The sequence below is a fragment of the Triplophysa dalaica genome, chromosome 8 (genome assembly GCF_015846415.1).
Source record: "Triplophysa dalaica isolate WHDGS20190420 chromosome 8, ASM1584641v1, whole genome shotgun sequence".
Lineage (NCBI taxonomy): Eukaryota > Metazoa > Chordata > Actinopteri > Cypriniformes > Nemacheilidae > Triplophysa > Triplophysa dalaica.
The window spans coordinates 3,931,652-3,956,196 of record NC_079549.1 but is presented as its reverse complement, the minus strand read 5'-3'; the positions used below and the strand labels follow the sequence as shown (position 1 = coordinate 3,956,196).

Below are 24,545 nucleotides of genomic sequence, written 5' to 3'. Positions count from 1 at the left end.
GTCGCTCCTATACGATTTTAATGGCGATATTAGATATGACCCCACAAACAAAAGAGAATACAAAATGAAGACTCATTTCCTCTACGGTTTCTGGTGTTTTTCTGCGACGGAGGCAGATTAAAAGTGGAGTGACAAAAGACCCTTGCGCCCCTTCGAATAGGCGGCTTTGTGTACTTCAAACAGCCGGCTGACAATGGCACCAGGCTGGGTAATAAGGGCCCTGACAAAGCTTTATCTCTTCCACAACTCCAGCTGTGAAGACGAGAGGTTAGCGTGTGTGGTAATGTTGTTGTGACAGCATTCCGCTCTCTGGCACGTTCTACTCAAAACCAGGAAGTCGGGATGCTGGCCTCTCTGCTCCTTAATCTCATATCCAGACGTCCTTGTTACTACCTGCATTGCTTCCTCAATAAACCTTTGATGTTGGTATGACCGGCCGTCTGAAGTCCCGTGGGCGAGAGGTCTGGCTTCCAGGCTCAATCTGGAGACCAATAAGCGGAGTCTCGGCCTCTTTACAGGTAAAGGAGCTTCCTGATGTCCAGCATAGGACGTGGTTAGAAACGTCAATCTTTTCACCGACCTCTTTGTGTTACGGCGTTCTCAGTAGTTTGCTTTCATCTTCACTTAAACAGAATCCATTTACTCAGGGATAAATTTCTCTCGACCCTTAGAATTGGCTTCCTCGAAAGGGTTGTTTAAAATATGATGCGTGTCTGTTTTTCCTACAGTTTAACCCTGTGTTGCCTTTAATGATCCTGTGGTCTGAAGGTAAATGGTCCTTCCATTTGCATGTGAGGGGTAAAAAGTGCAGCAGAGAGGTTGATCGGACGTTTTGTAATCGCGGCAGCATGCACGGGACTCTGAGAGACATGATATTAAAAGGGGAAATGTATTCGGCTCTTAGTGAAGAGGTAATTGGCTTTGATGAAAGGCTCAGGGTATTTGCTGATGCTCAAACCTGATTAGGATCGGGGTATGTGCTCCATTTGGCGAAATAAAGTCCATTCTGATGGCTTTGTGTAGTGAAAGCCGGAGAAAGCCACCCAAATGGTGCATATACAGTACTGACAGAACTATGAGAGAGAGAGAGAGAGAGAGAGAGAGAGAGAGAGAGAGTTTGTGCATCCATGTGTGTGTCTTTGTCTATGTGTGAAAGTACGTGTGCATATTGTGTGTGTGGAGCGTTTGTATGAGTGTATGTATGTAACATATTTCTTGTTTTTACAGGTATAACTTTAATTGTTTTGCTTTGTAACAATGAAAATGCGCTATATAAATAGAGTTGAGTTGAATAAAGAGAGAGAGATTTTTTATTTTTAACCACAACTTTTATTCACAATATTATTACATCAAAGACACACAAAAAAAGCAAAAATAGTATATATACTCAACACCACAACAAAGTCAAAATTAATTCTCTTGAAAAGAGGCATTACATCTTGACCATTCCTATTTAGTTTTTCCTTGTCATAAATTTATCCTATCCTATTTTAAGACTTAAAATGACACCCCAGTGACCAGAACCCCAGAGTCCTGTGTGTAACAGTAATAAGCTAGATATGCTCAAAATGTGTTTTTTTCTTACTTCAGAAGACATATGTTAAGTCACTGCGGTCATTTGAATTACTGTTATAATGTACTCATTTGCTTTTTTTGGAGAGTTACCATATTGACTCTCGTATGAGAAGATATGACATGATTTTAATACAACAAATATTTGTTTGTGTAAGGAAGGTTTTTGAAAGAAAGTCATATATCTGGGATGACATGGAGGTCAATTGTGAGAAAATGTTCATATTTTAAGGAAATATTTTCGTTAAACTGCATTACTAAGTTATTTTGCCCAATAACTAATTTATGTGTTTTTTAAGTTAATAAATAACAACAAACAAACATTAAATCTTAGGTAGCGTGGACAAATTTGCATACCTGTTATTTACATAGATTTGTTTTCTATTTAACACTAGAACCGCCAGAGTTCCCTGTATACCTAAAACTGCCAACAGGTAAAATTGACCCAAGCGCATTATGTTTTTATATGGCTAAAAAAATATGTAACTGTTTTGTGTGACTGTCATCACAAAGTAATGCCTATAGACATAAAATTATAATTTGTTTTTGTGCTGTTGTTTTATTTTCAGGGCAAAAGTAAGAAAATTCACTTTTCTCAGCAGTATAATAATTTGACGGCGCCTGTAGGTATAAAGGCCCTTTTTAAATCTGATTTTATCTACACAATTTTTAACAACAGGGGATTGTAAATAACACACTTTTAGTGAAACTTAATGACTGAGAGACTTGGGAACTTTAATGGAAATCTGTTATGTACATTTGAAAAAGCATCCATGGGTAAATTTCACCCGTGGCGGATCTAGTTAATTGCTAAAAAACAGTTACACATCATGTCAAATGTTTATAAACTGTAATATCGCTGCTGTCCTTCTGAAACCTTGTTTTTGCGATTTGTAATTTTTGCCATATACTGTATCATCATCATTAGTCACCTTTGGGTTTTGCAAATCTAACCAATAGACGGTATCAAAACAACAGCATAAACAAAGGTTTACATGCACGCAATAGAACTAAACCTCCGGGACACAATTGCAAACAATGGAGTGCCTGTAGATGATTTCCGATGACAAGCAAAAGAAACCGAGAAGAACCGTGACTTGGCTAACATGCCTCTCCAATTTTGACTGCAATACCAGGCTCAACCACTAGATGTCCCGTATGTTTTTTTTAATGCGACAAAGTTACACGACCAATGTTTATTTAATAAAGTTAGCATGCAATGAAATTCGACAAATGGTTTATTCAACATAATTATTATACAGTAAAATAACACCAAATACTATAGTAGTATAGATTAAATTAAATATAAAGAATTATATTATTAGCCACTAGCCAGACCGATAAACAAACACAGACCGGAGCTAAACTTCCTTCTAGGTGCCTATAAAAAGTATTCTCATCAACTTTGAGCACACGGTATTTAATGGCGGGTTGTAGGATTTCCGAATTACGCTTGTTTGGACAAAGTCGGCCCGAGTACCAAAACAACCTTGTAGCCAATCAGCAGTAAGGTGCACAGGATGGACATTAGTTGAGCCGAGCGCTGACGAAAGCTAAAGATGTGGATTGTTTGGTGGTTTGAACAACAACAACAGCTATGAGAAATCGGACACCCCGCCTTTAATAATAATTGAAGTACAGTGTTTTTTCCCTTTTCTTGAAAAACATCAAATTTTGACACCTGTGGTTTAAGAAGGACGGCGACGATATTTATATATTCTTTCACTATTGAAACCCGCACTTAATTTGGAGATTGACAGGCTCTATATTTCATCCGGTTGCAAGTATCCGATATTTTGTTTCCAATGTGGCAAGAAAAAAGCGCTTTGGGTGGCATCGGGTACAAGTGTAATGGTTGTATAGCTCTTTCCAACACCTTCCTCTGCCATCTGCTGCACTCTCTTAATGCATGTATAGAGTGTTCTACAAAGACATCTCACCATCACTACACACGCGCGCACACACCTTACCGCTCAATTCACCACCTGCTCACTGCTGAAAGGTGGCAGAGTGCTTCCGAAATGAAAGAATGATTTCTGAAGCCCGCTGGAGCACACAATGCGAGCTTACTTTCTCCCCGTTTTATCCCCCATCAGAACTGGGCCTTTGATCCATACCCAATAAAAGCCTCGTGGGTTTGAGTCATGTGCTTGTGTATTCAGGGGATTTGATTATCAGCGAATCAGCATCGAAGGAGATCTGCTAAGCTCTCCACATAAAACCCAACCGAGCGTTTAGACTGTCAACAGCTTGCAAACTAAAAGAGAACAGTTTCTTTTCGTGTTCTCCAGAGTTTGTTTGCCGTCATTCCTTTGACATCACCATGACCTCACCGGCTCAACACGAGCTGATACCCATCTGGCCCCATGTCTTCATGTCTGAGACACTCGCGCACGATCCTCTTATTCCCTTAAGAACCCGAGCATGCCGGACGGCCGGTTGGCTTTCCGATGTGTTTATCCAAGATTTAGTCATTCTTACAGACCCGCTGCAGTTAATACCAGCCCAGCTGCACTCATTTATGGAGTTGGATGTGTTTTGCATAATATCTAATACTGTTTCAATTATGGAAGGCGGTAATAAGACGCTGTAATACAATATTTCTTATTTTTCCGGTTTGGATGTGCACGACAGTGCTATACTTTTCAATGGATGTTAATGAAGTTAGACTCGATTGAATGTATGTCTTTGTGCGATGCGAATGGAAGTGCCCTCGGGCAGAGAAGACCTTTAGAAGAATTTTCTTACACCTTGCGAGAGCGCTGATGCTCATTTCGCTTGTTGTTTGTGAGAAGAACGATTTAGCCGGCTATGTTGGTGTGTTTGATAACGCATTTTATAATTTACTACCCACCCTAGTGCATGAAGGAAATACGATTATAGACATTCATTTATATACAATTTGAGAACAGAGGCCAAGGAACGTTTTTTTCCAAAATTTCATTTACGTTTGGTAGATTTGCTGAATCCACATCCAAAACATTGGTGTTGTCCTATATGTTTCTCTATGAGTGGGAAAATATGACCCATTGTGCACGTTTATTCATTGCTGAATTTTCTCAATGTGTGGGAATGATTTCAATGTGTATATGTGTAAATGTGTCTGTCAGACAGACAGAAATACTTTAATAATCCCAGAGGGAAATTACTTTGTTACAGAAACTCCAGATATTCATCCAACATATTATGCATACAACAAAAATATATGTATATATAAAAAACTATATATATATATATATATATATGTGTATAAAGATAAAATGTACAAATTAATAATGTGCAAAGAGTGCAATAAATGATTGTACTTGTACTTGATCAATTGTGTGCTGGTAAATGCAGTCTGTGATGGCTCCACTTTGACAGGGCCTGTTTGGGACATAAGTGTACGAACAGCGAAACATGTTGAAGGAATAGGTCTCAAAAAACCCAGAGATTTTTATATTATTGTCTTTCCAAAGTTATTACAATAAATATTGTCAGGCAACTCTTGTTTATGTAATGAAAGTAAGTAAGATCAAGCACCAAAATCCCAAACACTATAAAAACCCATATATGTGTCATGTTTTTTTTGTTTTTAATATATCTTGTTTTTTATATTTTTATATATTTTATATCATATTCTTGTTTCAATTTATTTGTTTATTTTATTTTAATATATTCCTATTTATTTTCATATCATGTTTTTGATATTTTTTTATATGATATCGTATTCTTGTTTCAATTTATTTTTCATTTTTTTTATATATATTTTTATTTATCTTTATATCTTGTTTTTGATAAGTTTAGATATTTTATTTATTATTTTAGTTTCACTTTATTTTTTATCTTATTGTAATATATTTTAATTTCTTTAATTTTTAATTTGGATCATATTGGTTTATAAGGTCATTAATTTTAAAAACATTGACCTTTGTTTTTTTTTACATAGCATCGACATCAAATGAATCAATTTGGCTCTTGTTTAACATCACATCATTGATTGTCTGGAAGTGCTCACTGTGTCTCTCTCTCTCTTTGTTCCTTCCTGTTACCATTAAGACTTTTACACAACGCCTGTTCTTTGTATTTTTATTAGTTGGTTCAATGCTAAAGAAGCTGAAGTGACCATTAAAGCCAAGTGTGTGTTTGCTGTCGCGCAGGCTGCCGCTTTAAGAGTCTGTCAGAGACACAGCGGCCTTGATTCTTGATTTCCTGAGACCCTGTGGGCAAACAACACGGGGGAAGTTTGGGCAGATCAATGACAGAGAGCGTCAGTGAAGGACGGTGGCTTTGCCACCATGTTTCCTCTTCCTCATCCTTTTATCTGTTGGATCGGTCTGTGTGAAACAGCATTGAGCGGAAATGTATGGCAGGGAATCAGGCACCATGACCCTGAGATTTCCTTTGGCTTTCTTTTCCTTGTTTACAAGTGATGCAAGCGATCTGTGAGACGGATATCATCCTGTACATACTGTATGTATATATATATATATATATATATATATATATATATGCAAGCAAAAATGTCATTTCAGTTTGCTTTGTGCACATAAAAACAAACTTAATATGGGGAACAAATCAGTTATCATGCTATTTCTTGGTAATATTTTTTTGATGAAATAAGATAAGAGTACTTTCCTTGCCTACCATAGGATTGGATTTCATACAAATGGTTTCGTCAATAAGTTAATGTCTTGTTTTAACTTGAGGATTTGTTTAAATAAGATCAATATGTTGATACATATACGTAGAAATAAGTGATGAACATTCCCAAAATTCTCTTACGAGGTTCCATTTTTCGATAGATGTCTATGTAGACAACTCGCACAGTTTTAAAACCAAGCTTGCTTGTCTGAAGGCGTTTATGCATTTGTTTTGCTTGATCCTAATGTGTAGATAAACCTGCGGGATGGTGTCTCGCTCGGTCATTAACATCAGGAGTCGTGTCAGACTGATGAATCGGAGTATGCCAGCTTTTCTCTGGCTGGATAAGAAGGAAGACTGCTGAGTATTGTAGCCCATTAACAGGATTGATACATGGACTTTCTCAGCAGGACGCCATGAGCTTGGCTCAGGTTTTCCTGCTGTACAACACCTCATCTGATTTAATTGTTGTTCTATGGAATGCAGAGGAATAAAACATGAGGAGTTATGATCTCGCGTTGTAGAAACATGTCGATGGAGGAGATCGGAGAGCTGGTTCCCTCAAAACGGTCCACAATCCTCAGCTTTTGTTCCAGAGCATCTTGACGCACGCATCCACGCCACGACTGGTTGGCGTCGGTTTTTCTCGACTGACGTGCGTGTCTTCAAGCATCTGTCTGCTGTTTTGATTCCTCATGCATTTTCAGTAACACCTCCGTGGCCGAGCAGAAAATCATTTCTCCCCAGGTGGGTATGGCATACATCACATGTAATTGACAGCTTGCCACAGAAGGCTTTTTGCGGTGTGTGTGTTTGTTTGTGGGGTGAGGTTTGTGCTCAGGAGGAGGCTTTACAAGCTTTGTTTACTGTGGCCATTGTAAAGCGGTCACTCACGGAGACCACTGAGATCCAGCAGCATCCCGGATCCCTAGAGAAACTTCCCACTTCCCGTCTTCAGTGTGCACTCGTACACACACGGTCTCTCTCCCTGGGGTTCAATAATACTGAAGACCCGACTGTTCATCCACAAACAATAGAGACAGAAGACCAAATGTGTTTGCGAGTGACTGACGCAGAAAGATCAAGAGCGCTCGCGATTTCCTGAAGGAACAGCTGTGTATCTGCTCAACTTTAAGCCCTCAGAATGTCATTCGCCGCCGTACCTATAGATGACGGATGTCCATCTGCTGTGGCTGATGACATCGTGCGTCTTCTTCATCATTAAGACGCTTGCACAGCGGAGGAACAGATGTTGCAAATGCAGATTAGGCAAAGCACGGATAAGATATATAGGTGTTGCTTATTCAAATACTTACGCCCTTTGTCAAAATTGCAGTTTGAATGACTTTGCCTGTCATTATGGCTGAGGCAATAAAGCTTATTGGAGATTGAAGTCTCATCTAGCACTGGAGACATATGTCTCCTACACAGACACGCAGGGAGTGCACGCTGAGTGATAAACCCCAGTCTAACCCGGGGAAACTGCTTAAAGAGGACGATGTGGCATTTTTATGCAGAGCGGGTTCCTGGCGGGGGGCTTGGCTTTGAAATATCACGACACGTAGCATACAGAAGCGCTGCTAGCTGTACACACAGCGGGCTTGAGCGCTTTGATTTCCCCAGCTGATAGACTCGGTGTGTTTTTAGAGCTTTGTCTTCAGCTTGATCCCTTCACGTGTACAGTTTGCAGCTCACCGCATATTTGAGACGAGTTCACTTGGCTTTAGTAACTCAAACACATATCACTGTACACTTAAAAAATGATTGAGGGCCTTCATATCTGACACCAAGTATCATTTGCTTATGCTTAGTATGTTTTGAATTTCATACTGTTGGAATTTAAATTAGTTTTTTTTATATTGATGGTTTTAAGAGGTTACCGTTGCACTGAAGAGTCAAGTTGAATGACAGTTCTGTTCACTTTGGGTTCCACCGTTGTTTGGTTAGCAATATTATTCAAAATATATATTTTTTGTTCTGCAGAAGAGAGAAAGTCATACATGTTTAAAATGACATGAGTGTGAGTAAAGTATGACAGAATTTTCATTTTGGGAAAAACTATCACTTTAAGTTAAGGACAGGCTCATTGAATGTTGTACATACAATATGAAAAATATATATACATATGAATGTACAATAAACATTATTGTGCATTGTTTATCCTAAAAAAAACAGTTTTGTGTAAATACTTTGCATGATTCATTCTTTTTTAGTGTATTTGATCAAAATAAGTTGCAAACAATTAATATTTTATTCAATTTTTTTATTATTAAAACCTTTAAGATAAGAGTAAAAATGTAAGTGATAGTTCTCCCAAAAATGAAAATCTGTCATCATTTACTTAATTTCATGAGTGTATAAATTAAAATTTTTAATGAACACAGAGTAAGATATTAGGTAGAATGTTAGCAATTTTCAGTTCTGGGACATCATCCACGACCATAGTAGGAAGACTTAAATGGTAGTCAAAGCTGCCTCAGAACTGATTTTTTTTTTATAAATTCTTTAAATATCCAATTTTGTGTTTTAACAGTTGATGTCCCAAAACTGAAAATTGATACATTCCAAATATGTTTCTTCGTGTCCAACAGAACTGAGCGGTTACACGCATTCAAATGTTAAATGATGACAGACATTTTGTCTTTGGGTGAACTATCCCTTCGAGTCCGATGAGTGAAGCTCACACTTGATCACTGGTGGCTTGTGTAGTCATAGCATTGTTGAAATGTAGCATGTGTCAGAATAATATAACAAGATTTCGATCCCTAAATAAAAAATTTTTGTACTGGATGTATCATTTCTTGTGTGATTGAAGATTCGACATTTAAAAGCCGGTCACTCTGGCATTTGTGTGTTAGTTTAAAGGCTTTTAGGTTTCAACTCGAGGTTAAATTCCTAAAATCCCTCACTTTTTCTGCTTACTGATGACACAGTCAGCTAAATGTTTCACTCTCAGAGTTGCTGAGTTGAGCGTTCGTTTGCGAGTGCATGACACTTATACTTCCAAAACCCACAATCCCTCAGTAAACAGAGATAAAGCAGGCCTTGCTGACCCACACATACTCAGCTTTAGCAGCCCTTCTCAAACCTCTTACGGTTGCTTTTGGTTGCAGGAGTTCATCACGTTTCTCATGCAGTGTCTGCTGAGACGAAGCCACATTTACACCTTGCATTTGTCAACATGTACTGTTTACATAAACGTTATTCAGAATGACCGGACAGTCTTTGGGATGTGTGAGGAATCACAGTAGCATTATTTCCATAAATGGATAAGTGTAAGAAGACTTTGTATTGTGAATGTCAGAGAGTATGCTTGCTTGGTAAATTTTTTAATATGCTCTCTTTAATCTATTCAGAGATGATTTAAGATGCTCGATTCGGAAAATGTTTCAGATTTGCCCTTGGACAATCTGCCGTCCGTCTTTCTTACACTGTTCCATCAAATCAAACTTTCTTCAGACCTTTTCTTTAAACCCATTTTCTCCTTCATTTGCTCTCCTCCGTCCTTCTCTTGAAATGAAAGCCTGACAGAAAAGCCTGTTTCCTTGGCGACAAAAATTATGTTCGCCATCCAGTTGCAATAATGTAATTTTTCTCCCGGTTTTATTAACTCTCATTTTAAAACAAACTTCAGCTGACGAGTTGTCCAGGTAATTTTAGCATTATTACAGGAAGCAGACAAAGAGAAAAGAAAGGAAATGGGCAAAAGCGGGGAGTAAGAATGCGGCGGGGGGGGGGGGGGGTGGGGGGATATGGTGGTGAGCGTTTGGACTCTATAATGGAGAATGGATTATGTTTCTAAATGACCCCATTGCTTTCACAGACAGAAAATAGGCATGAAAAGGTTGAGCTATTCTCTGCTATAATGGCAGGCTTTTTATGTTGGAATGAAATGACCTTCATCCTCGTCTTTTTCTTTCCCATCATTGTTGTTTTCCCTCAGAAAGAGGAGCAGGCACGTTTGCTCTGGTCTGAAGACGGGAAGGAGCAGCGGATGTTTGAGGTCCCTCTCAATGACTCTGGATCAGCTGGGTTAGGGGTCAGCCTGAAGGGGAATAAGTCTCGAGAGACCGGCGAGGACTTGGGCATCTTCATCAAGTCCATCATCCATGGAGGAGCAGCTTTTAAGGTACCACCGCACATTTACATTTGCCAGATGGAGTTTGTGGCTCTCGGTGTATGTCTGTTAGCCTTGAGGCCATCTGGATTCTCATGTACTCTTGAAAGTCGACTAAATTATGTATGCCTTTAAAATTTCGTCCAGGAATTTTGATGACTCATTTTGTACCCAGGGAGGTGAGTTTAGGATTTTGTTAAATAAAACGTTCAACGACATAATTTCCACCTTATACCTTCTTCCACAGTACTAAAAAGCACATGACATTAACTGAATGTTTAAAGAGTAAATAGTTTGTGAATTCCAACAACAAGTTTACGTACATACACGTTGTAAAAACACTTTCATTTAGCCAACTTTTATTACCTCACTTCTTGACTAAGTCTCAAATGATTTGTTCGTCTTATCCCCTCCTTTCTGTCAGCCTACTCTGATCTGATTGGTCAGATGGTGTAGTCTGCTGTGATTGGACTACCGCGTGTAGTGTCGCAAATGGAACGCAGGCAGGCATTTCAAGGAGTGACGCAAATCGGCCACGGGAACTGAAATTATAACGACAGACGCCTCGTTCGCGTGATTCAGAGTCGACTCCTTTTCCCCCAAGCCAATAACTTTGTTATTCGTTCGCTTTTTTGGCTTTACAATTGCTGCTAACATTCAGCAACATTACACACTGCATGAAATGTAATTTGAAGGTCAGATTAATGACTGTTTAACCTTAAACCCTACAGTGTGCAGCTCTCAAAAAGCCTTTTGATGACATACACATCAGTCAAGACAGTGCATAATCCTACACACTACGTCCCATCTTCAGATATCCATCGGAAAATGAAAAGCAGAAAGTGAAAAATGTGAATTAAAAATACAGAATGGTGTTTTCATGCCATAATTCAGTTAATATAGCATGTTATACAGTGTTGCATTGTTTCTTTACGGAAACATACGGAATACACTATTTTAACAAACTGTTCATTATTTATTTTGGTCAGTTAGTTAGTTGGTTTTTGTCCAAAATATATATATTTTTCTAATGTTGACGTGGGAAAAATTGAAAAACTTATTGAAGGTGCTAAAGTGGTCAAATACTCTCTTCTCTAGTCATTTTATGACAGGGACAGTAATGAAGACCTAGAGTATGTCCTCACGGTGTTAAATATGGCTTCAGGGTTGAGACTGTATATAGGTCATGATACCCTATTAGCTGCACTTGGCGTGTGTTTTGCTTCCCTTGACCTCTGACCTCTGTTCCACCCAGTGAGGTTTTATGTGACCTCGACAGAAGGAATGTCAGTAGGGTGCTGATTGGATAGGTCTGTCCTCACTGTTCTGTAGATTCCTTTTTTTAGTTGCACCTGTTTCTTTAGTTTTACATGAAGTCACACGACTGTTAGGATGTACGCTGGTCGTCTCTTGCTAAAAATGACTTTATTTATCGGATTTTTGCAGGTTTTCAAAGATTCGAAAATCCACTGGATAAATGACGTGATATAAAAACCTGAATGATTTAAAGAGTCCGGCAGATTTTCTGTAGGCTAGTCTATACAGAAATCCTTCAACCCCTGCTTTGCTCAGCCATGTGAAAATTTGTCAGATGTGAATTTGTTAGTTTGTGAGCCGAGAGTATTCTCATTCATGCTCGCAACTTTGTCAAGTTTACGTGAGGAGATAAGGGTTTGATTGACAACCCGACTGAAGCAGCACCTCGCTCCTCTTTGTCCGGCCTTTAGGATGGAAAGCGGCTTTCGGGTTGTGTTGCGGGAAAATAACTTCTTTAATCTAAAGCTTCTCCATCATCCCGAGGCTTCTTCAGATCATCTTGTTCGGGCTGGGGTAGAAGGAGCCTCGGAGAGGTGATACACATGAGCTCTCACACTTGAGTCCCAGCACAGCGGAACACTCGTCTAATTCCCCATCCAGTCCCCGGTGAAGGAGCGCGGCGAGTACAGGGTACTGTGTGTGTGTGTTAGCTCCATCACATTAATGCTAATTAAAACCTCTCCAACCTCATGTTAATGAGTTGGAAGCGGCCCGAGTCTGTGGGTGGGATCGCGTCTTCTCCCAAGAGCCAAAGTGGGAAGGCAAGAGGGGTGAACGCCAGCAGTTTTTTTGTAAAGTTATTGGTGCTTTGTGTTTGGAAACTAAGGAAGATGCAGTTTTCCAGCCGTTACGTTGCACGGGACATTTTCCAAACAACCTTTTTATTCGGCCCTATTTTAGATGCTGTTTATAGGACGCATCATTGTAAATTGCATTTCTTCAATAATTAAACACTGTGTTGTCAACGTTGCCAAACACTAGTCATCCGTTACATATAGCAAAACTCACAGACAAACATGAAGGTTGACAAATAGTAATGTTTAATTAAAAAAAATCATAAAGCGTTGTCAAACGATTCATCGTGATTAATCGCATCCAGAATAAAAGTTTGTGTTTACATAATATATGTCTATGTACTGTGCATAATAATTTTGTATTCATGAACATATGTACATAAATGAATATTATTGAGAAAAATATTAAATATAACAATTAATAAACGTTGATATAGAATTTAAATTATTGGTAAATATAAATACATATTTCCTAAATGTATATACAAGTATGTGTTGTTTTTGTGTTTATAAAGACAAAATGAATAAGCACAGTACACAGACATATATTATGTAAACACAACTTTTATTCTGTATGTGATTAATCGTTTGACAGACCTGATTTACAATTTATTCTAGTATTGTGTACTATTCCTCATAACAGGACAGTGTTCCCAGTCGTCGTCTCTCTCTGCCGGTAGCTCTCTCTATAGGCAAAAATAAAACCATGTGAGACCGATGTGCTGTTGAAACGGCACACAAGCTGCAGACAGAGATGGACTGTGTCATTTCACAGAATCCAGTTTGAAAATTAGATCATGGCTCTAATAAAGATCCCTGATTCTCTGTGACTCATGGTATCACGAGGACCGAACATCTTTTCACCCACAGGCCTCAGTAATGAAAGTCTATCTCTCTCATTTATAGAGAGCCAGAGCTTTTGTGCTTCTGTCATTTATATCGGCCAACCAGGTTACTCAGGGAGATGTTGAGAGGGCTTCCAGAGTTTGTGGGTGTGTGTGTTAGTTCAGTAAACTGTTTAACTGCATGTGTGGAGGTACTCCGGTAAACACTAAAGAGCATATAGCTCTGTGGCATTTTACAGAAGAGACAGATGTACTATGGAAGCTGGAAGTAGACAGTTTAAGATGGAGGTAACTGGTTCAAGATGGAAGTAGCTGGTTTAAGTAAGAAGTACAGCTGGTTTAAGCTAAAAAAAAACTGGTTTAAGATACAAAACAATAATTCATGTTATTCAAATTCAAGTCAAGACAAACATTTTTCATGATCTCTCATATGTATTTTTATGATCCTTTATGGATTGCTTTTGCCCTGATTAAAGTATGTTAGGTAGACAATCTATACTGTAGCCAACCCACAGCTCTTCTGTTGTTATTATCAGTTCTTTGTCATGCCATTGCAGTTCAATCTGGTTTACTTGGTAACAAGCACTGTACTTAACACTCCAGTAATGCTGAAGTAACGTTGCATTACAGTTTATTAACTCTCAGCACTTTTTCTTTTAAATGCAAGAAGGGTTTTTTGCAAGCTCCTACATTAACCCTCATGTGAATGTGAGCATCTCTCTCGCCTGGAGACAGAGGAAGCACATCAGAGGCCTTTGCTGTGAAAAACTCTAATTAATATTAATTGTAATGAACTATAGGGCTTTTTATATGCCATGTAATATGCATGTCTTATAATGTGCTTATACAGTACCATAGAGACCCAGCTGCTGGATTGTGGGAAGTGTACTTCTTGACAGCAGGCCCCTGTAGGCTTAACCGAGCATAAAACGCCAGTGGAAAGCAGATAGTTCTCATAGAATGAGAGGAAATGCATGAAAGATGTGAAGAAAGTAGGACGCGTTGAAGGTCTTTTGATGGGAACCATCAACTCCATGAGGAAATGTAATTAAAACCACAGAAAACCAGATATTCTCTGTTCTTGGGATGTGGTGTCTTAAAAATTGCGTAAGTGACCCCTGCGAAGAAGCACGAAATCACTATATGAACATGAAATATGAATTCTGATTTTTTTTCTAGGATGGACGTCTGCGTGTTAATGATCAGCTTATTGCCGTCAATGGTGAATCACTCTTGGGGAAGTCTAACCATGAGGCCATGGAGACCCTGCGGAGATCAATGTCTATGGAAGGGAATCTTAGAGGAATGATCCAGCTGGTTGTACTCCGTGCTCTGCTAGCACCAAATCAGGTAATAACCCTGCGTCTCCATTAGCTTAGATGCTAAAGCATATTCTTCCTGACTAAAATATTTAGTCGCCGATGTATCTGGTTTTAAATGGTTCTTTCCTAAGTTGATTCACTCCTGTGGCTTGATGGTTGGTGGGGAGAAGTTTAACATTGAGGACAAACTCAGTCAAACAAGATAATTGCACGGGGAACCATCTTGGCTAAGCTGATGGGGACCTGGAGGAGCTGGTTAACCATATTTTAAAATCCAGTTAGTGCATCTTTAAGGTCCAGGGTTAATATTTTGGAGGATCTGTTGACAGAAATGCAATATAATATACATAACTATGTTTTTATTACGTTATCATGATCTATTTCTATCTACATAAAAGGCGGGTCCCCTCACATGGAATTCGCCATGTTGTTTCTATGGTAGACCTAAACTCTACAGCGCGTTTGGTAAATACAGTATCTCCTTGGGCAAAGAAGTGAAGACGTGACAACATCTTAGTTCTGTCAGGCACTGTAGGGCTTTGGGAGGGAGAATTCGCAACCTCACCGCTAGATGCTGCTACATTTCATACACTGGACCTTTAACTATTTCCCTTGCATTAATTACATTTTTCATCAATGATGACACAACGCTTCCTTGTCAGTCATGTTTTCACGGTTATAAAGAAAGCGAGTGCTGTAACATTTTTGAAAGGCTACACCACATCCAGATACAAACACAACATATACTCAATCTATGTTTTATCATCTTTCTAAATCTGATATGTGCAAAGTCCAAAAAAATGATGTGTTAAAATGTCATATTTTAAAGAAACTAACTCACACGTGTGAGTTTCTGTTGCTGCCGGTTAGGCCAGGACCCTTTTGACAAACAGATTCTTTTTAAATCTCAGCAAGTTATCCTGATTAAATGAGGGTTATTAAATAAAACATCACAAGATTGTAAATATAAATGAAGATAATACAGAAATCTCTGTTATTTCATCTCATATTTTGTATGTTAACATATTGATAAAACAAAATGGTCATGCAATTTTTTCCTTGTGCTAGCAACTTTTAAATATCCATTGGTAAGTTAAGCTGGTACATTATGACCTTGTCTTCCAGCAAGGCTGCCGGCCCCTCTCCTTATCTTTAAACCCCGGCATGGTTTAAACCTCAGCTTACTTACAGGTCTAAAGAATATTCTCAGAAATGTGTCATTGCTTCTCACAGAATGACAGAGATTCTCCTTGAGTGAGGTCAATGAGACATTGCACAGCATACTGCTGCCTTATGTGCTTTTAAAGCCATGTGCCACATTTGTGAAGTTTGTTAAAGTGATAGGTCACCTAATAATTTTACTCACCTTGTTGTCGTTTTAAACCAGTTCGAATTTCTTTCTTCTGCAAAGACACTAGAGATGTTTTAAAAACAAATTGGTAATCTAAAACCGTTGGTCCCCATTGACTTATATTGTATGGACACACAACCAATGGGGACCTACAGTTTTCTGTTGACAACTTTTTTCAAAATATCTTTTTTTGTGTTCTGCTTAAGAAAGAAAGTCATACAGGTTTGTATAGGAGGCTGTGTAAATAATGACAATATTTTAATTTCGAAGGTCATCTTCTCCTTTAAATGCACTGTTAAAATAGTAATTAAAATCCCAAAGCTGTGTGACTCTGCTGAACACAAAAGAAGACATTTTGAAATATGTTGGGAACCAAACAACATCAGCCCCCATTGACTTCCATCAAAAGGACATCAAACAACAGATACATTTCTCAAAATATCTTCCTTCTGTGTTCCACATAACTTAAAGAGTCATACACGTTTGAAATGACAAGAGGCTGTTAATGACAGAATTTTAATTTCGAAGGTCAACTACTCCTTTAAAGGCATTGTTAACCTAACAATGAAAATGTCAAATCTGTGTGACTTTCTTTCTTATGCTGAACACAAAAGACATCTTTAAAAATGTCGGTGACCAAACAACAATGGCCCCCATTGACTTCCATCATATGGACATCAAACCACAGAGACATTTCTCAAAATATCTTCCTTTTGTTTTCCACTGAACATATTGAGTCAACCCGGTTTTGAGCAACATGATAAAAAACAAATTTTTGGCTAAACTTTCCATTTGAAGTTGGATTGAGAGTTGAGAAATGAATGTTCTGTGTAGTGTCTCTTTGGACCAAAGCTGAGGTCTCATCCCTCTGTCACTTTCTATTCTCCAACGTGTGTATGTCTACTACCAGCGACAGAAGATCTCGCAGTACCACAGTTTACCATCGTAGTCCACCTCACCGCACAAGTGTTGACACGCTAATATTCTCATGCTAATTTTACCATACAATAGTTCCCACGTTTTAAGCCGAATAGATGCGGCACATCAGTCAAGAAACAGTTTTTTTTACTTGACCAGCATTTGCCGGTTTTAGTCCAGACACAGATGCTCACTATGCCATTAAGGCTGCCCACAAAGCTAAGCAATTACCGTTAGTCCTCCAAATCCTTTAACTTTCTCCATCATTTCCCCTGTGCTGGTGGAATTTGCCTCCAGCAGGATGGTTTAGCCTTCAGCACCTCCCCTGCACCTGGGTTTGAGAGCGGCCATATGCTCACCCCAGGATTCCCTTCTGTAACTCTTACACACGTGCTGACACACTTTACCCCGGGGCCTCCAACTGCTCCAAAGTGCTGTGTAATTAGGCTACACAATGGAGCGGCCCCTCTGGCCACATGGATTGATGGTCATTGTGAGCCCTTTGTGAGGACTGAAGGTCTGGGAGGGGCGGGCACGACTAGGCCGTGGTGTTATTGTTCCAATAAAATAAAGATTCATGTTCATTATGCTTTATGGGCTGTGGACGCCCTGTGATGGTGGACGATGGGGCGTAGAATGGAGTCGGGCTGATGGGATGCGTTGACCCTTGTGTGTAAGATGCTGAACAGCGGGAGCAGATAGGGAACAGATTGTGTGAGGGGACTTTGTATTGTCGCTGGGTTCAAAGTAATAGATCATTCAGGCCAGACGCAGGGGAAAGTTTCTTCCTGAGGTAAAACTGACAATGGACTAATAGAGAAATATCGCTCAGCGTGCGTTTAGAAGCACAAGTAAGAGCTTTATTCGGTAATAAGAGAGAGATTAGTTTCTACGCCCACAAGGTTCAGAGAATGATAAAGAGAACGTATTGTTGGAGTTTTTATTTCTCGCTTATGTGGTTTATAGGTACTTAATGAATTTTTGTCTACAGTGTTTTAGTTTTCAGATTCTCTGCTTTAATAAATGAAGCCCAGAAATGTGTTCTTCTAGCCCGGAGCAAATCTTTACATATTCTTTTTAATACATTCCTCCGTTCTCCAGAGCGTCACTACGCTTCTGGGAATGTACCATAGTCATGTGTTCCTGCTTAAATCTGCTTTGTGTCCATGTCTCCTGACTTAACTTTACTCATTATGAGTTTTTAGAACACATCAAAGACTTGGCCCACATGCGCTCAATGCTAATCCTGTTTTTGTTAACTCCGCAGAAATCCAGAAAATATTAGGCACGCTGTTCAAGAGGCAAGAGAGACAAGGACAGGGACTGGATTGCCCAGTTGCTTTTACTTGCTAGAAGAATGTGTTATGATTGAATTTCAGAATTCTTTTTAGTTTTACGAAGTTAGTTTTAAAGGAGTTTTTATTTCTGTCTGTCAGTTCAGACTGTCAAATATAGACTGTTTTATTGTACACACGGGCCTGGCCCTAAATTACCTTTAGGTCTGTGTTTGTTGAACGGTCTGGCTTGTGGCTAGTAACATAACTATTTGTAAGGGCTGTCAATAGATAATTATTTTTTAATCACGATTAATCGCACCCTTTCGTTCGATTAACTGCGATTAATCGCACATGTATAGTGAAATTAAGCATATACTATTTATTTAGTTTGAGATGTTTATTTTGGTGCTGTCAATGGTTTAAAAAATGAACTCACTAATCACACACAGCTTTTATGTTTTTAAATATACTTTTACATTCTAAAAATTTGTGCATTCTAATATTGTTGGCTTTGCAACTGTATATATGAATATTTCAGGTTGTCCTGGCCAATACACGCATGCAGTTCAATGATCATGCAGCATTTCAAGAAGTCGAACATTGCAATGCAAAGCAAAGACTACAATTGAGATCCACTTATATTTCGAATGGAAAGCTTTTCCTTTTTTAAAAAGTGTAGTGTGCAGACGATTGAAAATTACAAAAGTGTGGTAATATGCATGCTGGCCAGTGCTTAGCGATGTCACTTTGTAAAGACACACTGCAAAACTTTCAAGTATTGCATATGCCTATAGACTGAACACGCGTGACATCATTACTTTCACAAATTCATATTTTCTTGGTTTATATAGACAGTTTCAAAGTGACAACATAAATAAATGTTACTGCACATGCGTAAGGTTCACATTCACAAACAAGAGAGTGCCTGTGGATGATTTTTTATAACAATCAAAAGAAACTGAGAAGAACCGTAACTTCGCTAAACGTGCCCCTCCAATATTTAGAATTTAAACTGCGATACCAAGCTGAACCGCTAGATGTCAATGTGCCACACGGTTTGTTTAAATGCGACCAAACTACAGGACCCATTCAAACAAATTGTTTTCTTGATAAAATGAACATACAACACAATTCAACAAATTGTTTATTTAATACAATTATTATACAGTAAAATAATAACACAAATTAATATTAACATACATTAAAGAACATATAAATTGTTATATTATCAGACACGAGCCAAGGACAAACCGGAAGTTAACCAGGGGTCTGGCGCTCGCACAATGAAACGGTCTCAATAGAAAATAACTCTATCATTTAAAAAATTGCGTTTTCACAAGTTTTGTGTTGTGCGTAGTTTTCCGATTCTAGTTGGAAACTGTTGTGTCAACAATTCTCTTTGGTTAAAAACTATAATTTAAAGAGTAATTTCCTTCAGAATTCAATAATGGCTTATTGCATTTTTGTTTCCACACAAATATTCGCAGGTAAATGTAAATTTGAATTCTAAAACAGTGAGGTATTCAATATTATCTACATGAAAAACTCCTCTCCGCAGACGAAACACTATAATAGCACAGCGGGATCTAATCAATTCTTCTTAACGTTTCTCTCAGACAGCCATCTAAATAGTCTTGTCATAATCTCATTACAGCGTGGGCATTAATAATGAAAAGTAGCCCAGGGAAAGCCCACATGATCTGTGCCCGATACTGTTTCCTCCTCCTCGCGTGTCACACGAGTGTCTGCGAGGTTTGCTCTGGTACAGCAGGGGGTCGCACGGACCCGCCAGGCCACTTTTGTCTTTAACTGGAGGCTTTGTGATGCTGATTAAGACGTGAGTGGAGTCTGAGGAGATTTTGCGGATGGGTCCTTGAGCACAGAGGTGTGTATGATGATAACAGACAGAGAGAACAGTCTCTGCAGATGGAGTCGTGGTGAAGAGAGACTGTGGGAAACAGGAGACCTTTCATCCTCTGCTTGTGTTTTACTCAACCTGTGCTTTGTCTGTCAATGAACTGCCCCGAATCCTGTTGACCTCTTGATCTGTTATTCAAATTCCACTCCTGCTTTTCTTACTAACATAAAATACACTTTTTCCTACATAGCATTTCTACACTCCCTCTTCCCAGCCTCCACATTTCCTGTTAATTTTTATCGATTCACCTGCGTTTTTCTGAATCTCATCATTTCAAAATTGCAAGCTCGGTGTCTTCTTTTTTTCTGGTAAATATTATAAAGGAAATGGAAAAGTTGGCTTGGGAATCCTCATTGATCCTCTTCTGTAATCTCATTTAGTTCCCGTCACTGTTTCCTCTCCTGGCAGCCCGTGTCTCCCGTCCCCCCCCCCGAGATCTGCACTTGCTGCTGTTAGCATTAAAGCGGCCATGATTTTGTGGCACTTCATTTTTCCCTCGGGTCCACTTGCTAGTTAAGGTTTTTAAGGTTCAGTTGTTAGTAATTGTTTAACATTGCAGATTATTTAATGGGCATTGATGTGATAATGCATTTATTCCATAACATTTCTAGATGGCACATTTTTGCAGATTAGTCACCATAGATGGCCTGGGTAGCCTGAGAAGACGTGGTTGCGTTTATGTAGTACATCAAGATGTTATTTGACACAATGTTGACCATTTTGTTCAATTCATTTTTATTTCTATAGCACTTTTCACAATTGTGAGCCAAACTGTGAAATCAAGGGAAAAATCTTAAAATGTAATTGTAAAATAAGTAGGGCTGTCAAACGATTATTGGCATACAGAACAAAAGTTTGGGTTTACATAATATTGTCATATAAATTTTGTATTTATAAACACATACATGTATATACATTTAGGAAATATTTATGTACGTAAATGTTTGTAAAAATAAATTATATTTAAAAAATGCACAGTACACGGAAATATTTTATAAACCTAAACCTCTATTCTGGATGCCAATTATCACGTTAAATCCTTTGACAGCTCTAGAGATAAGCATCAAGGCTTGATTTCAATCATTCCTTCATAATGTTGGATGAATATATGTAGAAAGCAGTAAATCGCAACAAAATGACCTGTGCTGACCTGGGTCACAGATTTGCGTTGTTGCAAATCCATATGCTAGGTTGAAGTTTGGAAAAAAAAGAAAATATGTAAAAATATAGAATACATGATATCATAATGTATGGGATTTCAATTCCAGAAAAATGAGTGAATGACAAACACACATTTAAAACAGATCACATTTAAACCTGAAAAAAGATGAACAGGTATGACAAATGCCTTTCATTAAAGAAAATGTATCAAAAATGGTATATAATTATGATGAGACCGTTGGACTATTATTAAATTATTGGACAAAGTCTTTTTTGTAAAAAAAATGTTCGGATGTAGGAAAGCATAGGGGGCTGCTCTTATATCAAAATGTTAAATGTGTTCATTACCCCTAGTAACTTTGTTGTTCAGATACTGTTGCTGGTTTATTTTTTACGATATTATCATATTCGTAGTATTAACACAATATCACTAATCACATTCTTTAGTATGATGGTGAGTATCGCGTGGTTATTTACAATACTATACGATATACATAAGTGGTATTAAAGCGACCCTGCAATGATGTGTCAAACGTTCTGTCTTCTCATGCTTAACATGGTCGACTTGTCAAAAAACGAGTTTGGCATATTACGTAGGACTCCCCCAGCGATCATACAGGTTTCGGACAGCTTTTTTCAAACATGTAAAACTGTTTCGCAACAACTTTTCTTAGTGCCTTATTGGACAATTCTCCCGGAAAAGCATGGCCACAGGAGAGCAGGAGAAGGAGCATGCGCAGACGTCACTTTCACTTGTAAGCAGGAGAGAGAGAATATATGTTCGCGAAGTTCATGTGTTTGTTTGTTCACTGCATTTGGGTGATGAATGTTATATAAACGGTGGATATAACGCTGGATTTTGAGATCGTTTGAAAATTATATCTGATGAACCGCATGCGGTGAGTGAAAATGATGTCTGTGTTTTGTTGACAGTGGGTGCGCACGTGCTTTGGTTCAGCCAACCCCTCCCCCCCACAATTACAATTTGATTTCGGAAACAATTGTAACGCTATATCTATCTTTTATAATGTGATAAAACAAAATACTCTTCGAAGATACAAAGTATACAATACTACTCTATAGGTACTCAAGATTAATATGAGATTGGCAGATTGGCAGTGTTACGCCCGCTTTAAAAAGCAAGAAATCTGCGATGAAGTGCAAGGTATCCTAAGGGAAACTTTGAAGTAAAGCAACCACCTGATGGCTCTTTTCGTTTAACCCTGTTGAGTGATTTGCTTCGCCCTGCCCAAGCATCAATGACCCTGATAAAAGCTTCAAGTAGCATAGTTTGTCATTATCAGACACAGTCATTTTCTGACAAGCTTCAGCTCATATTAAAACTTGAATGTTTTAACATAAAAATGCTAAACGGGCGGCCCATCTCGCACTAAACCGTGACACTTTGGCCTCCTCTATGATTGCTGTTTTTAGACCTTCCGGAAAAATAATCGCGCACACGCTCGCACCTTGATTTACAATATATATGCGAGCAGTTTGCTTTCCTAATGATCCCCAGTTAACCAAATGCCGGCAGCCTGTGCTCTATTCGAACAGGCCATTAGAAGAGCCATCTGATGCGCTGCACCCTGCCTCTCTCCAGCTTTTGAAATCTGCCAATGGTATTAACATATTTCATAGTGGCGCTTCCGGCCTGGGGGCAAGATAATGAAATGAATTACCATTCTGTCTTTCTCTCTGGGGGAAAGAGACAGAAAATCTGTAACATCTGTGCAAGTGGCTTAAATCCTTCATGTCATTGACAGCAAGTCTAATCAGATGAATTAAGAGCCCTTCCAGAAGCAGATAGTAGACGTTCCAGTGCTCTTTTAATCCCGAGTCAGTCCCGACTCTCAGTGTGATATTTGTTTTGTGATGAATGCCAATCCGGCACAACGATCTCTCTGCTATTTTAAAGTCTTTACCTATCCCAGTGCCTCTTCTCTTTCCATAATTCACGAACAGGATCGATGCAGTGACACTGGTTCTCTCATTCTCTCTCGCAGGAGTTCCAGGAAACGCGGCGAATTCTCAATCGATCCTTCGATAGCTGCGTGGGACAGGCGGGGCACCTCGGCCAATCGGACGGCGGCGTTCAGTCCCCCATGATGATGAACAGCATCTACGAGCGATGTTCGGGTGAGTGATGGGTCGCCGTGTCTTTATCTCACAGTCGCGCCGAGCGCCATTGAGACGTTCAAGGAGAAGGCCACCCAAACATCTAGAGCGAATATATTTCTCTGTCATCCACATTATATTTGCTTTCTAATCTCTCAGACGGCCTCTTCATCGGCTAGACACTGAAAGTATGACTCTTCATTTGGTCTCGAAGGCGGGGAGTCTGAGAGAAAATAAATAGTACTTTTGGAGACAAAGTGATACGCTCAGAATGAAAGGCAAGATATGATCACGCTAATGTGCTTCTAGGTAACGGCTCTATTCTGAAATTTACCGAGCTCCCTGTTGTTGTCAGATGCCTTCTAAGCAACCAGGATAAAGCAAGTGAAATGCTACGCATTTATTTCACGTTGCAGAATTAACACAGTAGACAGGGTTAATATCCTTTTTTTATATACTTAAAGACCCGCTGTGGTGAATATCAAGATTTGAATGTGCAATTATGACAAACCATGTGCCAAATTTATCATATTAAACCGTTCCTAAGTATCTTCTCCATAAAACTGCAGTTTATAAAGACAGTTTAAAATGATGTCATAAAACTGTAACCAATCACATCAACTCATTTGACCCCATGAGCCAGTTTGAGGCGTGTAAATTCGAATCGCTGCACTTCTGTGTCAGCTCTTAGTTTCACTTTCAGTTATAGCAGTGTCTTCTGAGTGAGACTGACTGGAGGCGGGGCTAACTTGCATATTCATGTCTCTGCTTATACTTAATGAAGCTGAGGTGTAGTTACATTCAAGCTAGGGCATACCTGTCAGTACAATTCCTTTAGAACCTGATGTTCCAAATATGGTAAGAGACGTTACATTTCCGTCACCAATTCCAGTATTCGACCAATCACTACGCACTGGTTAACTGGCCAATCATAGCACACCTCGCTAGAGCGAAGAGCTTTGTTAAAAATCAGCGTGTTTCAGAGAGGCGGGGCAAAGAGGAGATACAAACATGCACGATATGTGGAAAATACAGCGTTTTTGAACCTTAAATCGTGTATACACATTTCATTACATTTAAAACAAACCATAATATTTAGCCGTGTCATATCACCTCTTTAAAAAAATTGGTCACCCGAAAATGAAAAACTGTCATTATTTACTTAGAAAATGAAGTTATTTTGAAGAATGTTGGTAGCTTAACAATATTTAC

At 38.8% G+C, this 24,545-nt stretch overlaps 1 protein-coding gene across 4 annotated transcripts in view; it reads left to right on the top strand.

The window, feature by feature from the left end:
• pard3bb (par-3 family cell polarity regulator beta b) overlaps positions 1-24,545 on the top strand; it is a 303,484-nt gene that overhangs the window by 124,527 nt on the left and 154,412 nt on the right. For all 4 annotated transcript variants that reach the window (XM_056755104.1, XM_056755105.1, XM_056755103.1 and 1 more), the window contains 3 exons: positions 10,139-10,324; positions 14,448-14,618; positions 23,222-23,354. In XM_056755104.1, the coding sequence (XP_056611082.1) occupies positions 10,139-10,324; positions 14,448-14,618; positions 23,222-23,354 (490 nt within the window). The remainder of the gene's footprint in view (positions 1-10,138; positions 10,325-14,447; positions 14,619-23,221; positions 23,355-24,545) is intronic.